The sequence below is a fragment of the Pseudopodoces humilis genome, chromosome 1 (genome assembly GCF_049639895.1).
Source record: "Pseudopodoces humilis isolate 2021_Gansu_Grassland_sample_001 chromosome 1, ASM4963989v1, whole genome shotgun sequence".
Lineage (NCBI taxonomy): Eukaryota > Metazoa > Chordata > Aves > Passeriformes > Paridae > Pseudopodoces > Pseudopodoces humilis.
In genome coordinates, this window is record NC_142200.1 from 63,447,715 (window position 1) to 63,465,617 (window position 17,903).

General features: G+C 38.4%; 1 protein-coding gene across 1 annotated transcript in view; it reads left to right on the forward strand.

The window, feature by feature from the left end:
• Positions 1-12,763, forward strand: part of LPCAT1 (lysophosphatidylcholine acyltransferase 1) — a 65,165-nt gene extending 52,402 nt beyond the window's left edge. The window contains exons 13-14 of the mRNA XM_005517356.3: positions 819-957; positions 5,230-12,763. Coding sequence (XP_005517413.2) covers positions 819-957; positions 5,230-5,414 — 324 coding nt within the window. The 3' untranslated portion in view covers positions 5,415-12,763. The remainder of the gene's footprint in view (positions 1-818; positions 958-5,229) is intronic.
• Positions 12,764-17,903: the final 5,140 nt, after the last annotated feature.

Consider the following 17,903-nt stretch of genomic DNA (forward strand, 5'->3'; position numbering starts at 1 on the left):
AATGTTTCAAAAACTCTTATCTTTCACTTTGCATTGTACAGGCAAATTGAGTTATTTTAAGAAAGCTTAATGAAGAAAAAATAATTTGGTGCAGATGATTTGAAGTATTCAGGTTCATTTCTCAGGCTAAAACACTGTACATATGCAAAGATGGAATGAGTTTGTGAGCAATTCTTAGTTATCAATCTGTCAATAGTAAAGCTAACTCTGTGAGGTAACTCTTTAGAATGTAAGATTATGCATATGATTGTTTTCTAGAATAAATACTTGTAGAAAATTATGTGCCCATCACTGGTGTATGAAGTAGGATTCTCCTGATTAATACCATTTAGATACAGAAATTTTTTGCAAGCTGGCTTTTGGATTTTGGTCAAAGGAATCTTGAGGTTTACACCTGACCAATTGGAAATGGTATCTGATTTAGGCTAACCTAAATATATGTCCCGATATTATAGATTGTCTTGGAGTTTAGACATGTAGCCTAATGGACTGAATATTATTCCCAGCTATATGTTTGCAAAACATGTTAGTGTTTGACAGGCTTGTCACTGAACATCATGGTAATTCCAGTGATTAGGCATGTAAACGCAGGACTTTTTTCTGATTATAGCAAGCTTTCCTTTCTAAGCATACACAGGTGAACTGATGATGATATTTTTTACCCAGACTAATCTGAAATCCTTAATATATCTCATCAGTCTGAGAGTGACTAGAATTTCTGATACCAAATTTTTATTTTGCTTTATTTCACTGTAGTGCTGTTCATAGGAGTTGGCATTCAGCTTTGCAATGATTTATCTTGCTGTCTTGATTCATAGCTGTACCAGTCAGGAGGCGGAACTGTAACAGAAGAGGATTTAGCTTGTATTCTCAAGACTGCCATGGGCGTGTCACAAATTGATGTTACACATCTTTTTAGAGCTGTAGATGAAGAAGAAAAAGGAAAGATTACATATGGTAAGTTTTCTAACGCATCTTAACTGTCACAAAATGTCAAAATTGCCTGCACTCATGTTGACAAAGCAGTTACATTTTTATTAAACTCTACCTTTTTTAGTTGGCTTGGTGACTTCAATACTGATAACAGCACAGCAAACAAAGTCAATTTTCATTTGGAAAAACAAGTTTCACCTCTGGTATCAAATGCCACGTTTGCATGTTTTCAGTTTTCCCTTCCACATCAAATCACATAATATAAGGATTAGCTCCTTCAACATATTCTGTTCCGTGACTTTCATGTATGCAAATGTGTATTTTTAAAGAAAGCTGCCTTAGCTCTCTCTTGTTGTTTTGTCTCTTGTGTCTGGGAGTAGGAAATGAGGGGGTTAACCAGGCTTCCTATTCTATAGTCTGTAATGTAGGTGGAATGGAGGCGAGAAAGTTGCATTTGAAAAATTGAGACCTGGGTGAATAGATTGTGCTGGGAGTCAGAGTACTTACATGTTATTTCAGAATTTTTATGCTTTATGCAGTAAGGGTCTAAATTTAGTTGCATCATTTGAGTATGAACTGAGTTGTTAATAGCCAATATATTAAGTATCTCCAGTAGAGGTGCTTATGATATACCCTGTTCTAATTGTTTTCCCTCAGGATAATCAGCATGTATTTAATTTGTAAAAATTTTACAAAATAATACATCAGTGATAGTAAATCATAGTTTCTACACTAGTAATTCCTCTGTTTCAATCATACATTACGTATGTAAAGCTTCAAATACATTAATATTTTAGAGTTACTGAAATCAGTATCATTGTCACTGTCCTTTCCTTTTTTCCTGGTTACTGTCTTGTCTCCTTGCTTCCTTCCTGTTGTATTACCCCTTTCCTTTCTGTGCCTCTTATCTGTCACATCCCCAGCATTTCCACATCCATCCTGCCCATTGCCTTTTTCCTACTTATCACTGTTATGTTGCTTCTCATCTTCTAACTCATAATGTGCAGTGACTCAGCTCTTCCCTCCACCTCCCAATCACCAGCTTCAAAAATACCAGCACAAATCTTAAACTGGTGTAAGCATAGCAGAATTTTAATTTTGGCACATTTCATTGTTTGAGAATAGCTAAATTTGTAGTCATGTGCAAGTGAACTCAGACCAGGTCATGTGAGTTACCAAAGAATTCATTTTTTAATATTCATCTTTAATAGTTGTGTTTAATCTGCACTTTTCCCCTAAGTGGTCATTGTATGTTCCCATCACAAGAAAATCTGGACCACCAAATCACAGCAATGGCTGCTGGAGTGCTTGGCTCTCATTTTCACTATTTTATATCCTGTAGTCAAGAATAGTCTTTTGTGATGCAACACAAAGTAGCTAGTAAGACGGTGTTTACATAATTTCTTTGAAACTTTCCTTAGTGCTTTTTCTGAGAGAAGTGCTCATTTTATAGTAGAAACATGTCCTTTTAACATATCTGAAAGTTTAATAGTTGGAGTAAATATCCAAGTTATTAGATTAGGGAATTAAAGTTGCTAATAAACTTTTGGTATTGCATTTCTGTCTTGAAAGTTGCTGCCATCAATATTCAACCTCTCGCCTTTCCTGAGAATATGTGGAACTTCATACATGCTCATTTTGTTGCACTTACTTACTAGAAAGGAGAGGTGAATAAACTTGCAGACCACATGGTTCTGAAGATACATGGTTCTGAAAAATTCTGCTTTTTCTGAACAGAAATCAAAACATTGTATCTGGTGGAAATAACATTATTTTGGATATGCACAGCTGAGGTCTACTGACAATCTCCTTTCTAGGGTGTTGGAATTTAAAGCAGGAATATTGAGTCTTACTTATAAGAACGAAAGATAAAATACCTAAAGTATCAACCTAATTGAAGCCACAGATCTCATGCCAGAGGAAAAGCTCAGGTTGCAGGTAAACAGAATAGCCAAGAACAAAATCAAGATTGTGTAACTAGATTGACAATTACCAATCTGAAGAGCTGGAAATCTGGATTTTTGTTGCATGGTTGAAAGCACACTGGAGATCTTATATATCGGTTCTTATAAGCAGTGTGCAGTTGGCTTAGTTGTTCAGATGCACTTTGATTGCAAAGCTTATCCTTTCAGTCTAATATAGACAGAGGCAAAATTTATTAGACTTAAAATGTGATTCTGGAGGGTTTGGTTAGGTTCTCTAATTTCTAGGAGGGCATGTCAAATTCTAGGAAACTCTCCACTAGCTCTTGATAGACAATTCAGATTGTGAAAATGTTCTGAAGACTAGTTTCTGGCTTGCTGTAGCCAGAAAAAAAGGGGGAATTGGCCGTATTTGGACTATCTGTATAGATGAAGAATCAGGGAAGGAAGAATTATTTTCTTAAAATAATTATATATTAACCACAGGATTATCCTATTATTTAGCTTAGTGGAAACAAAAGCTAGAGAAGATTAATGAACATAGAGCTTCCAGGAGGAGCATCAAGTAGTAGGAGGGTGTTTCAAGGGTAGGAGAAAAAGTTCTTGAAGTTCTTGTAGTACATATGCATACTTAATGCAAAGATACAGACATGAGTCTTAACTCTGCTTTGAGTTCTTTCTTCCTTTATGTATCTTTGTTTTTAGTAGAGGTGGGAAGCAAAATCACCTTTTTCCCCAGGTTAATGACTGAGCTGATATTTTCCTTCAGTCTAATGCTTAACAGTTGCTTTCAGTTTGAGCTCCAAGATGAGACCTGTAATTAGAAGTAATGCTGGCATAGTTGGTTCTTTCTACATCACCTTTCTTCACGTTTCTGATGTACAAGGCAAATGGGATTCCAAACACTTTTAGTTGTACTCTGCTGAGCACAACTTCAATAAATATTCCTTAATACTTTCAGGACTTATTTCAGCAGGACCCAAAATGTCAGCTTACTGAGATCTATCCAAAATGTTACTCTGTTGAGTTTGGATTCCCCTTTCCTCCTGAAAACTTGATCATTTATATGATCCATCAGCCTGTGGTACAGTTTTTCAACATAGATGGTAATGTTGGTTTTCATGACCTAAGCTTCATCAACTTTTGTTGAAGTTACAGGTGCAGAATGCTCTAGATCCATATAAACTGTGGATAAAGGGTATCCACTTCTTTGTGAGGGGAAGGATAAAGTTACGTTTATTGCCTTCTCCTTGTCTATCCTTTTGCAATAGTTCGGAGGCAGGGTTGCCCTACAATTTCAGTACTCCTGTGAGCCATATGGCATTCCCTTTCTTTCTTGCCCTTTGCAGTACTGAAAAATCATGTCACCTCAGAGTGGCAAAGAGTGGAAAGCTGCAGTGTTTCCCTTCTTCCATACCAGCCTAGTTGTAGGAGGAACTGGGCTTCACTCCTTTGAAAGGCTTCTTCAGGTGTCATCTGCTCTGCACTTCAGGGAATTCACATCATCATCCGATCATGAGTTCTGGGATAGCACAGTGAATTTGAGTGGGAGGTGTGTGATACACTGTAGGTGACTGAATCAGTGAAAACAGTCACACCCAGATTTTTCTAGTGTCAGTTTACATTATAAGAATAGCTTCTTGTTGCTTGGATCCTGTACGGTATCTTGTGTTCAAATCCTGTCTGAAAAAAGTCATATGGACAAATTGAGACAAAGTTTCAGTGTCTGATTTTCAACACAAAATGCTACTTCTTGATGCTAAGGATTCCCCACTCCCCCAAGAACTAATCTGGTTTTTCTTATCATCTTATTAAAATCAGGATTTTTTTCCTGAGTTATAAATTATTTCCTCAATATTATTCTATAAAATATTGGGACTTTTAAAATACTGAAATCTTGAAAGCGGAAGGCAGCAATGACAGCCGCTGTTAGGTTGAAGCAAACTATGAGTGCAAAGCATTAAAGGGCATGTTTGCCAGAGTTTTAAGAATTTAAGAAATGACTACACTTGATGTTCAGTGATCTTCAGCTGGAGGGCTTCTGTACTTCCCCAGTGAATAGTGAAATGCTATGTCAGGGCATGTGGTGCTCATCATGCATTTTAATGCAAATCTGAGCCTGTTTACCCTTCATACAGCTAATCTCTGGCCTGAAGTGTTTTCAGAGGGCTTAGATAACTCTTTGCAGCATCTCAGCTCTGTGAATATGGTAAACTTATGCTGAGAAGCTAAAACAAGCACTGGGGATAGCATTATGTTAACTGCTGCTATTTTTCTCCAAAGAAATCATGTGATTATATATGTGTAAGTATTCAAATTTAGCACCCTTCTGTTTCAAAGAGCTGATTCTGTGCAACAACAATTTTTTTTTTAGATGACTTCTACACATTTGCTGTGTTGCACCCACACTTTGCAGAAGACTATCTCTATGCTGATCATATGGGAGCTGAGAGCGGCTTGGAGACTTCATCTCTTTCTGCACCTAATGGTATCTGTACTGACTTCAGCCCTGACAATAGTGGAGATCGAAAGAAGCCCTTGCAGAAGAAACTAAATTAACACTACAACTGTTACCTTCCTCTCCTGGTGAGAGGGTTGTATTTTCTTGGGATTTTCATAAGTCACTCCAATTATACAACAAATATCAGTTTTGTGTGTGAAAGTTCTACCTGAATACCATCCTTTGAATCATATGTGCTATATTTAACAACATGTTCCAGGTTACTTTGGGAAGGGTGTTTTTATTTTTTTTGAAAAGATCTTTGAAAGGCAAAAATGTGAATGTGCTTCATTGTTAATGTTCATATTTAAAAGGAAGCGGCACAACTTATTTATATTCCATTGGCTAGTTCCATGTACAAAGTGTCGCACAAACTGTGCATGTATAAAGAAACTGTAGCTACTATGGTGTAAAGTGCACTTTGGTGATTAGTGTTTTCCCTAGTTATGGGGATGTTTATCTGGGGCCAAACTGTGCTGTCCATATCTGAATAGTCAGTCTTGTTGATTTCAGTGGGATTATTCTCTTGAGCAAGGCAAGCATACTTTGGCCCTTTGTTTTGGTTTCAGTGAACAGTTTGGAAACAGTAATACAAAAACTTGCTAAGGATTACTTTTTATTTTTATTGCTGAATGACGAAATTGTTTCTCTTTCCATGGTAGAATGAAAAGGAAAGGCTCCTTACCCCTCACCCCCCAACACTTTTCTACTGTAATCTTCCGGATGCAATTAAACATGAATTCTTTCCAAACTGACATGCCACATACTGCTTGAAAATACATAACTGAACTATTTGTGCTTTTGTCTTATAACCAGCTCAAATCATGTCCACACAACATTTTATGGGAGATGTTTACAGAGCTACATGTGATTTAGATTTATCAGGAATCACAGGTTTCTTCTGTAGCAAGCCTGTACAGATAACATAGCATGGAATACATCATGCAAACCTTGGTGTATCAGCACAAGTTGGAAAAGGTTGCAGTCACTTCAAAGGCCAAGCCAGGAACAAGTTTCAGAACATCCTGAAGAAGTGCTAGTTAAATCTCTATAGCAACATTACATATACTTCATAGAACATATATGAAGCTTGGAATAGTTTAGAAGTGTTAAAAAAATACCAAACTTGTATTAGTAATACTTATGTTTCCTTTTGTAAAGCCAGATGCCTTAACTGCTACTGGAGGTCTCAGAGAAAAATCTAGATTATTATTATTATTAAGCCACAGAGCTTCATTGATTAGAAAATGTGACAAAAGCCTCAAGGAGTAGGAAGGAGGACTCTGTCGCAAAATAACTGTGATGGCATCTCTGCTTCCAGAAAAAAATTTTTCAAGTCATTTCTGACTAGTTTTGTAGGGTTTTGTGCATGGAAAACTTGAGATTTGAGTCTTCCACAAAGGAATTTAAAGCTAGATTTGAAAGGGAATAATTTTAGCTAAGGACATCTGTTTGTACCACGTGCTTTTATAACTATTTCTTAAATAGCAGGAGGTGTTTTAAAGCTCATTAGGGTATTGGAATGTGTCCTTAGAAATCCCGAACTGTATGTGGCAGGTCTCCAAACTGGAACTGGCTTTAATAAAGAGGGTAGGAGGAAAAAATGTAAGAAAATATGCTTCATGGGGGTATGTGGAGGTAATAATTAAATATTTGATTTATCTAGGTAACAAAAGCCAAGCTCACAGGGCAGCAGCAGACTGTCTGGGAAGATTTGAATTAAAACTGATCATGGAAAATAGGAGAAATTGATTGAAAAAGTAAGGCAGATGAGGAACTACACTTAACTAGGAATAGTCAGCTGCACAGAAGAGGGAGTGAGTATTAGTGTGCTATATCTTGAGGCAGGGATGGCACAGAATAAGTCAAACTGAGCATTGTTAACTCATTGCTGCAGAGAAGATGTTTGTGATAGAGGGATGCATCAACATGTGGCCTGTGAGAAGCAGGGTGGTATTTCTACATTACCAAGATGTGATAAGGTCTTACCTGAGGTATCTGTTCATATTGGGGCACCTGAGAGAGACGGGTGTAACTGAATAAAGTGTGGAAGGCAAAAAAAGCACTCAAAAAGTGATCAAAAGTATGCTTTAATCCAAAGAAGAGGAGACTGAAGGGAGATGTGAACAGTCTTTAAATATGGAAAAAGTTGCTATAGAGAAAATAGGAACACTCTTCTCCACAAGAATGGTAGATGCTGGTTATTAATTGAAAAGGCAAGTTAAGCATTAGGAAAAGTCTCTTACAATACACCTTGTTAAGCTGTGGAGAAGGGTTTCTTCAGGTGTGGTGAAAAGCCTGCCTTCCTTCACTGGAGTTTTTGAAAACAGAAGACAGCTACAGTAGAGACACTTGATTTTGTTGATCACACCCCAGGGTTACAGGGAGATGTCCCTGAGGTCTGTTCTCTGTAGTTATTACAGGATGTGAGGGAAGACAGGCATAGTCTGGGCATACTGTATCTCTACAAGAATACGGCACGTGGCTCAAGCTGGCTATGTAAGATACTTTTGCTTTGTACGTGAGCTTCAGAATTTGAGAATGCTGGGAAGGAGAAACTTCCCCGATACGTATCTGAAGAGAAGAAAGAGGTGAGCTTAGAAACCCATGGACAACTCTGAAGTGAGAGAAGCTCCAAAGGAAGAGATACATTGACCACATCTGTGAAAGAGCAAAGAAAGCTGATTGAAGTTGGCTGAATATGAGTGCGTCTAATTTGCACGTATGGCTTGAGTAACTTGGGGGTCTGTTTTATGAAAGCCCATCAGTTTGTTGACTTTTTTTTTTATTTGAGGTGTTTTGTTATTGTGGTGAGTGTAATAGCTGTACTTGTGTGCACCTAAGCTGTACAGAGTACACTGAAAGGCACTGCAGCCTGTAGTAGATGGGCCATTAAACAGGTGCCACGTTGTGTGGTGAAGAGGCACTGAAAGTCCAGTGTACCACTGACCTCAGTCCAGAGCTGCTGCTGGAGAAGGCTGGTGATCAACACAAGTCACAAGCAAGTACTCTTGGTGGATTAAAACTCATATACAAATTGGTGGATTAAATAATTTAAAAAAAAAGGCATAAGACAAAACAGATTCTGGAAGGAAATGTGGTTCTCCCTCTTTTGAGAAACTACTGAATCAGATATAATAGGAGGAACGACAGGATTAAGGATCAGCTTGTATGGAAACATTGTTAGATCACATACCCTGTCACAAAAGTTGAGATTAATTAATACAACTCCATTAATTTTAGCATTTGTAGTGTATAATATTAGACTGCCTTGTAGTGAGAGAGAAGCCGCATTACCACAGGGTGGTAAACTCAGGCCCTGGAGGGCCGAGGCCCATAACACATCACATGACTGCAGCAATACTTGTTACAACTCATCGGCCAAACCCCAACTGCAGAAGTGTTTCAGTAGTTCCCAATGAGAAGCCTTTATAGAGGCATCTGAATGTGCAGCAGCTGGGTTGTAACACTCAAGTTTCTGTGACTTGATGTAAAGTCAGAGTAGAAGTGAAAACTTCCTTTCCCCTTCACCAAACGTTGATGCTTTCCATTAAAATAGTGATTTTATAGGCAGATGGTTATATTTAAACAAGTAGTATAAACACCCTCTAAATTTACAAGGAGACATATGCAGAAATTACTTTGGTTCTTTGCAACTGTTTAACTTAAATGATCCTTACACAGAAAATGCCAGGGGTGTGAGGCATTTGACATTTCTGATGATGATTTTTGTACTCTTATGTAACACTGTCATCTCTTGCCAGTAGAGTTCTTGCATCACCCAGAATGAATTTTTACATATTGAGTGAGATACTCAGCCAAGGCTGGTTGTCTCTTCTCACATGCCTGAACAAATATTTAACGTAACCCAGAAAACTACAAAATCCAAAATATTTGAAGTTTTGGGGGGTTGGTTTGGTTTTTTTTGTTGCTTCATTTATATTTTTTCAAACATAATAAAACCCCACTAAGACCAAACAAATGCTTAGTAGGTGCAAAGCATGTTTAAACCACTGTCTCTAGCAAAGTATGGCAAGTGTTATTAAAGATTTTTTGGGGAGTCTGTTGCTGTAGCAGATAAATTTTAAATGCTTCATAGGAAATTTATAAGCTGCCTGCAGAAACTAGACTGTACACTTAGTTTTATATTAATTGATTGCACTATATGTTTTGATGCATTTATTGTAGCTAGCATGATCTAGGTATGATAAATAGCAACCAGACCTGTGTATTTACTAATCCCGTTTTCAAGGTATAAATCCTTAGGTCACAGGGGTTGAAAAGGACACGTGTGCAGTAGGGAAGTGATGCAACCTCTTTAGTGACACAGCTGCCAGAAGTAAGTAGCCAAGTGTCACACAGAGCTCTTTATTAATATCTTCATGCAAGCTGAATACCTCTGTTAGCTAATTTAGGCCTAGGGGTGGTTGGAGTATTTTTGTCTTCTTAAAATGCAGTAAATGTTTTTGTGGAAAAGTCATTGTTGCAATTCAACATCTGATGAATTTTTAAAGTGGGTGTGGCTTTATTTATTTATGAGTTCCCTGGTAAGTTCATCTTTGGTATTGCCTTTGAATTGTTTTTCCTACTTTTATATTATCATGTGGTAATTATTGCTTTTTAAATAACTGTTTTAGTCACCTGCTCTCTGCTCCTTCAAAATAACATTCAAAAATAGTATTCTCATTAAAGGACAAATTAAAAAAACAAACAAACAAACCTGCCCTGATTTGAAAAAATACTACTTGCAGAACTGTAGTTGCATATGCTGTAGATCCTGTGATCTCAGGAAAAAAAAATCTGTAAGCACAGCTTTGTGTATGTTACAGGACTAAACTAGGCTGGAGGAAAAACAAAATTCTGATTAAAAGCTCTAACCAACTAAGTTCAATTTTTCTTTAGGTCAGAGTGTGGGTCATAAGATTTTCTGAAATGTTGCATTCGACTTAATGTGAAGTCACTGTTTTTTTCCTCTAGCAGAGCTTTCATGAGTGCTCTAGAAAAAGTAAATGATAAATACACTGGTCAAGCGTTCTACATTAGTAAAATTCAAATTTGGGTCCTAAAACCATATTGAGGCACAAAACTTCCCTGTGAACCAGGCACTTCAAATAGTTTGCTAATTTTTAGGTATCTGAACTTCAGCTGATTAGGAAAACTTAAATTAATAAATTATCCTGAATAGATCATTACAAAAAAAAAAAAAAAAAAAAAAAAGGAAGAATACAAAATAGGAAGTAAGAGTTAGTTACTAAATAATTAAATTATTGATTGGTCAGTCCAGCAAAACTGCAATATCTGTTTCACATATAAGCAGGAAGGCTGACATGGTCATTCAGATAATTTTGCTATCCTGACTAGGTAGTATTTAAGCCAGGCGGTCTTTACTCAGAGAGTGATTTCATGAAGGTACTGCAGCAACTTGAAGGTACTGCAACATCCCAGTAATGTCTTGGTCACTCACAGTGTAGATAGTGAGATTTCATCTTCTCACCCTGCCTTTTTTCTTTGAATTATGGAGAAAAGTATTCAAACCATGATAGGAATCCTGTAAGATCTTCTTACAGGTAAAAACCCTCCAGCACCACCTCAGAGGCACAAAGGTGATCATTCTGTGGAATAATTATGGTGGGGAACTGGGTATACAGTGCTAGTCACCAACATCTTGTGGTCAAACCATGTATAAATGGCAATACAGAGGTGAAACTACTGAGAAAACTCAGCAGCAAACAGGATATCCTTTAGATGTGTTTGAATTTGAGTCTGTGAGTATTTCCTGCATCTCATAGTGCTCAAGTTGAGAGAGTTTCTTTCTCTAGGAAGCATTTCAGATTTCTTTCAAGATAATATTTACTTTGACTTCTTCAAGTGGAAGAGTGATTTGTTTTGTAGAAAGCAGCTTCTTTTTCCCCGGATGGTGTGGTGTGCTTTATCATATGTAATGTGCTTAAACTGAAGTGGGTGATACCAAGAGAGCAGAGGATATAAGAGGCTTATAAAATAGAGGGTTTATGTTTCTGTGAGATATGCTGAGACATTTCTGCACAGTAGTTGACACTGCCTAGATTGTCTTGCAAGTTCATTATACAAAATCATTTCACTAGTTGGTGATTTTACTAGTGTGATGGTAGTGGCTGTTTATTCCACTTTCCTTAGCAGGATGGCAGAGCAGAGTACTCCTGTGCAGGCCAGCCTTGGGGTATAGATGTATTTACAGTTTTCAGATGATCGGTCTCTGGGAATAGAAGCAGTAGAATCACCTTAACACTGATTGCACCTCAGTAAGTTATTCCTGTTACACAACTTAGCTCTTTGGGGTATTTTTTTATTAACACAGTTATCATGCTTTATTCTGAGCTAAGTTGCACAGAGCCATATGAATATCAGAGCTCACTTGAGATAGCCTGAGCATCTCAAAAAAGGTGCTGTATGATAATCTGTTGATAGAGTGTTACATTTCAATTTTTTCACTTTGACCAAAAATGTTAGAAGCAAGAGAAAAAAGTCATCGCTTCTGTAATACTCTATACTGTCAATGGGGTGTTATTTAAGAGTGCCAGTTCTGAGCCGAAGTCAGCTGAAGGAAAATCAGGCTGGACTTCTGATCCCAAACCAGCAAGTAGAAAATCTCATGTGTGCCCAGCATGGCAGCAAAGCTTTCACTCTGCAACTGGCCTTTTCCCACAGCAAAGAAGGCTCTTTTCTGCCTCTTGGGCTGCTGAATTCAGTTTTCTGTATCCCTAGTTATTGCTTGTGCTGACTGTTCTTTGTAGGTTTGTTGCAGCCAGAGGGAGACCCTGCTGCCTCTTAAGCTGAAGTGACATTCATGGACTTTTCTCCCTGAGCCAGGAGCAGCAGGTGAATATTCAAGTCCTCTTCTGGTAATGTTACCCAAAACTAAAAGCCCATGTACTATTTTAGCTTGTGCCTGCCATCAGGTACAGAACTGCTTTTTCTTTTCATACACTTCAACTATTGCAGGTTTGTCCAGGTGACAGGAGGTCTGAAAGAGCTTATGAGATTCTCCTTGTTCTGTGAGTAAGAAGAAATTAAATTTAGAAATATTAGAAGTTTACAGTGAAACCTTGGATTGACTCCTGACTTGCTATATATATATATATATATATCACTTTCAGTGTAAGCCTGTTCACTTCCATGTTACAAACACAGGATCTATAAATGTAATTGAAAACAAAGCCTCCTCATGGATACTGAAGAAGCTGACACTCAGACACTTTTCATCCTACCATGGTACTGGAAATTAAATTCATCTGACAATAGGTAGTTTCTAAGTCTATGAATGTATATGGGGAAAACCCAAATACATGTCTTTTATTCACTATCCAGCATGAAGACAATTTTGTATTTTCAATGCTAAAGAAATAAACTTTGAAAGATCTTTTATGGCCTAAGTATATATTTTTTGTCCTATGTTTCCTTTTATAATGAACTTCAATCAAAATATTTCTTATATTTCAAAAACGACATTTAGGTTAGCCAGTGCTGTATTTTCCAGACAACAAAAGCAGTTTTAAAGTAAACATCTAAAAATAAAATTGTATTTTTAAATATGTGAATTAGAATTCCTTTAAGTTAAACATGTCTCCTTAGCAACTGTATATACTTAGACAAAAAGCAAACCCATTGCAGCTGCTTGTCTCTATAGTTGTTTGTGTTTAGTGATTTGTTTATATTGCTTTTTCAGATTGCTCTAAGGGTATTAAAAGTCCATGTAAATCAGCAATGTTAGAAATAGAAGTCAGAAGTGAATTTCTTTAGAAGTGGTAGAATTTGTTTCCTGGAAGAGGACCAAGAGTAAGCATCAGCTAACCTTGTATTATGTACTATACTACTTAAATGTTGCAGCATTGTGCTGAAAGTATTTGACATCCATTCAACGGGACCACTTTCTAAACTTTTTTATAATTCCCAGCGTCTCTCCAGGTGTGTGAGACATTTCTAATTGGATCACAGGTACTAGTTCATGTTTTTTTGGAAAAGTAAAATTGAGTAATCAACACGCTGAGAAATAACTCAGAAAAAAAATAATTTTGATCTCTGTTGTTAAACTTGCATTGAGGATATCATTTTTATATTTTGGGGGAAAAAAAGATTGCTATGCTTTTGAACACACTTGAAACTTGAAATGCAAAACTGAAAAAGTTAACACTGAAATGATCACATTTTGGAATTTTTTTGTACTGCTACTGAATCCAAGTTAGGCACTGCCATGAAAAGGATGCTTTTGCTGGAAACCTGTTTTGACAGAGCAGGAAGCTGTTTTGTAGGAACTCACTTGTGAGGTTTCACGTGGTTGCTCCATCAGTGGTACAACTTCTGTTGCTGGCTTCAAGGCTGCTCAAACAGACCTGGTGTGTTTAAATAAAAAAAGGTTTTACTGTAAGAGCCCTTGGATGTGCAGTGTAAATCTGTAACTATATAGTGCTACTGGATAATAATGATCTAAATGCATATTTTCTGCTGTAAATTTCCCTCATGTGGCTCCAATGATATGTGTACATAGACTATTACCTTTGCACTGAACTGACTGCTTCATAAAAAGAAGAGCAAAAGCAAGTATTGTACTAGAGATGACCATACCTTGTGGCTCCAATTGTGGAAATACTTTTGCAAAACAAAAAGTGTAGCCTCAGTGTTATAAATTTGATTTTTATATTTTTTATTAACATGCATGGAAGACTAAGGATAATATTTTTTAAAAATGAACTTGGTTTTTGTACATTTTTTCAATGTTTAAAACTATATGATTTAACATTACCTCTGAATGCCGGTGATCAGTAAATTTTTAAAGGAAATACCTCAATTTGAGCATTCTTCTCTTGTTACTTGTCTGATAGGTTAAAATGGACTATAGGGTGTGATGAAGTGAGCATATGATGTAGGTGCTTAAACCGCTATAGAAGGTGTACAATGATTTACTGAATGGGACCTAAATGATACACTACAAGTGTTGAGTGCAGTTACGCAGTCATGGTTCATTCTGCCCAACTGGACATTGTCCTCATGAATGGCTTGTAAATTAAATTTTCAGCTTGAAGCCAAATTAAAAAATGAAACAAAAAAACTTGGTTTCCTCTGGATTTTTCTTTCCAGTTTTTCTTTTTTTTTTAACAACAGGGTTTACAATAAGGGAAAGGATACAAACCATAATTGTGAGTAAGACTGAGTCCATGTATGTTTAGGCATGCTTTGTTGATGTGTGTTCTCTGTGTCAGTGTGTATAGGAAAAGAGTGTTTATCTGACTGGGAGGATGGAATACAGGGGTTTAAAGGGGGAGAAAGGGGTAAAAATAGAAAGAGAAAAAACAATATCCCTCTGTGACAGCGATATTGTCTCCAGTTCTATTTTATGTGCTTAAAGAAGAACAAAGATCAAAAAATATTCAGAAAAGGTGCTTCAGAATTCCAGGAGAAGAAGTCTGTCTAAATTAGACTGAATTAGCTCTGGCTGCATTTTTTTTTTATCCAGGAAACAGACAAGAAACTCCAGACATATATACCTGAAAAACTGCTAATGGAGGGTGGAAAAAAGGCATCCTCTGAGGTGTGGTGAGTGTAAGCTGAACCATTAATATGAACAGTATCAAGAATAAAAGTGAAACACTGGGAAGCTCACCAGAGAAATGACAGACATTCAGCATGATATGAGGATTTCAAGGGAAGACTTGTTAGTGTTTTACTTAATGTTATTCTTTAATTTCCAGTGATGGAATTGTTGTGGTTTACCTCAGCTGACAGCTAAGTAACGTGCAGCCACTTGCTCACTCTCCCCCCACCCCTGGTGGGATGAGAACTGGGGGAAAAAAAGGAAAAAACCTGGGGATTGAGATAAGACCAGTTTAAAAGCTGAAATAAGATAAAATAACAATGAAAAAGGTGACAATAGAGACAGGAATGAAACTCAAGAGAAACAAATTATGCACAACATAACGACATACCACCCCCGACCAATGCCCAGCCCCTCACTGTGCAGTGATCAGCCCCTTCCAGCAACTCACCCCAGTTTATATACTGGGCATGACCTTCTGTGGTAAAAAGTACCCCGTTGGACAGTTCTGGTCAGCTGCCCTGGACATGCTCCCTTCCAACCTATTGTGCACCTCCTCATTGGCAGAGCATGTATTTTTTACATTTTTTACATACTGGAGTATTTTTTACATGCATTACAGGAACTTTATCACCTTCCACATGAAAGTACATCAAAGTTTTGATTGGGTAGGATCAGCCAAATTGGCAGATCTCCAGCATGAGTCCATCCCGTGGGCAACAATCCTCCCAAAACTGCTGCAGCACAGGTCACTCTTCTGCAGGGTGCAGTCGGTCCTTCCAGGACAGACTGTTCCAGCATGGGCTCCTCTCTACATGGGCCTCCCCTGGAGTCACAGCCTGTCTCAGGCATCCATCTGCTCTGGTGTCAGATTTCTCCACAGGCTGCAGGTGGATATCTGCATCCCTGTGGATCTGCATGGGCTGCAGAGGCACAGCTGGCTCACCATGGGCTGTACCATGGGCTGCAGAGGAATCTCAACTCTGGTACCTGGAGCACCTCCTCCCCTTCCTTCTTCACTGACCTTGGTGTCTGCATAGTTGTTCCTCTCACATGTTCTCACCCCTCTTTTCTCTGGCTCCAATTACAGCTGCCCAAAAACTTTTTGTTTTTTTGTTTTTGTTTTTCTTAAATGTTATCACAGAAGCATTACCATTTCTAATTGGCCCTGCCTTGACCAGCAGCATGCCCAGCTTTGGGACTACCAGGGATTGTCTCTAGTGGACATGGAGGAAGCTTCTGGCAGCTTCTCACAGAAGCCACCCTTGCAGCCCCTCTCCTGCTACCAAAACTTGGCCATGCAAACCCAATACACCTCTACACCCTGCCACTTAGGAAGTATCCAGTCCCAGGGCACGTCTCTGGGTAGGATTTTTAAATAGCTGTTTGACCTTACACCAGACCTAGAACACATGCAGGACACACAGCAATAATTTTTAGAAGGTGTCTCCTCCATGGATTGATTCTCCAAGGAGAAAAGGTGAAAGGCATAATTAGTAATAGTTTTTCACAGATGGCTCCCAAAGTCCAGAGCTGACAGCAGTGCTGAGTACAAACACCAGGTTAGTTCCATGGCCGTTACATTATTCCATTATATCCTAAACCAGGGTTGCAAAGTACAAAATTATAACCTCGTCTCTGTTCCCATGGGTGATAAACAGCACAAGAGGGAACACGTACTGCAAGTGAGGTAACACATAATGCAACTTTAAGAAAAAGCACACCAACTTTGAGAGCAAATAAGTAAACATTATGACCAGCAACTACGAAACTAATATAATGAATACTTGTATTTGTTCTAATGCATTCTAGTCAGATTTGTCATTATTGCTGGGCCCCATATCAGATGCTAAAAAGAAGTGCTGTAGATTAACTCTAGCTGGTAAAGTTGTTTAAGTAAAGTTGTTTATTATTATTGTTGTTGTTGTTGTTAATAATAATAATAATAATAATAATATAATATTGATAGAAGAAAAAAAGAGAAAGGGGAATAAAACCCAAGAAACACAACTCACGCACAATACCATTGCTCACCACATGCTGCCTGATGCCGTGATCAGCCACTCCCAGTAACCCCCCAGTTTATATACTGGACATGACATTCTGTGGCATGGAATATCCCTGTGGATAGGCACCTATGCTACCTCCCAGCACCTCCTCACTGCCAGGCCACAGAATGCTGAAGTCCTTGACTTGGGGTAAGCACTGCTAAGCAACAACCAAACCATCAGTGTGCTACCATTATTCTGATGCTAAACCCAAAACACAGCTCTGTACCAGCTACTAGGAAGAAAATTAACTCTATCCCAGATGAAACCAGGACAGGCTTGAATGCCCTTCACCTACCCAAGTGTCTGTTTTCTCTTCTCAGTGTTGCAAGGAAACTCCTGGATGTGCCACTTCACTGAGCTGCTGGGGCAGTTAGCTGTAACTCGCGCTTGTGTCTCTTCTGCCCCTGGGTACCTTCTGCCCAAGCTCCTCAGCTGAGGAGTGCTTACTTGAGGTAAGTACTCACATCATCACTTTCTTCTGCTTGACCCACACACAGACATGCAAGGACCACAAGAAACGCTCTTTTTTCAGTCCAAGCACAGGGATGGGAAGAGCCTTCCCAGCTCCCTTGAAGGACAATGTTTGGTAGCTCAGGCCTATGAGAGCAGAGTGTGACTGACAGCCTGGTGCTTCTCAGGGGCTGCTTCCTCAGCTCATGAATGGGCACCAAACACTCCCCTTCTGGATCTGCCCATCCTTCATTGCTTGTTCATGTTCACAGAATCACAGAATATGCTGAGTCAGAAGGCACCCACAAGGATTATAGAGTCTAACTCCTGGCCCTGTGCAGAACATCCCCAAGAATCACACCATGTGCCTGACAGCACTGTCCAAACACTACTTGGACACCTGTAACCACTCCCTGGGAAGCTGATTGCAGTGCCCAGCCACCATCTGGGCAAAGGACCTTCTTCTAATACCAAACCTA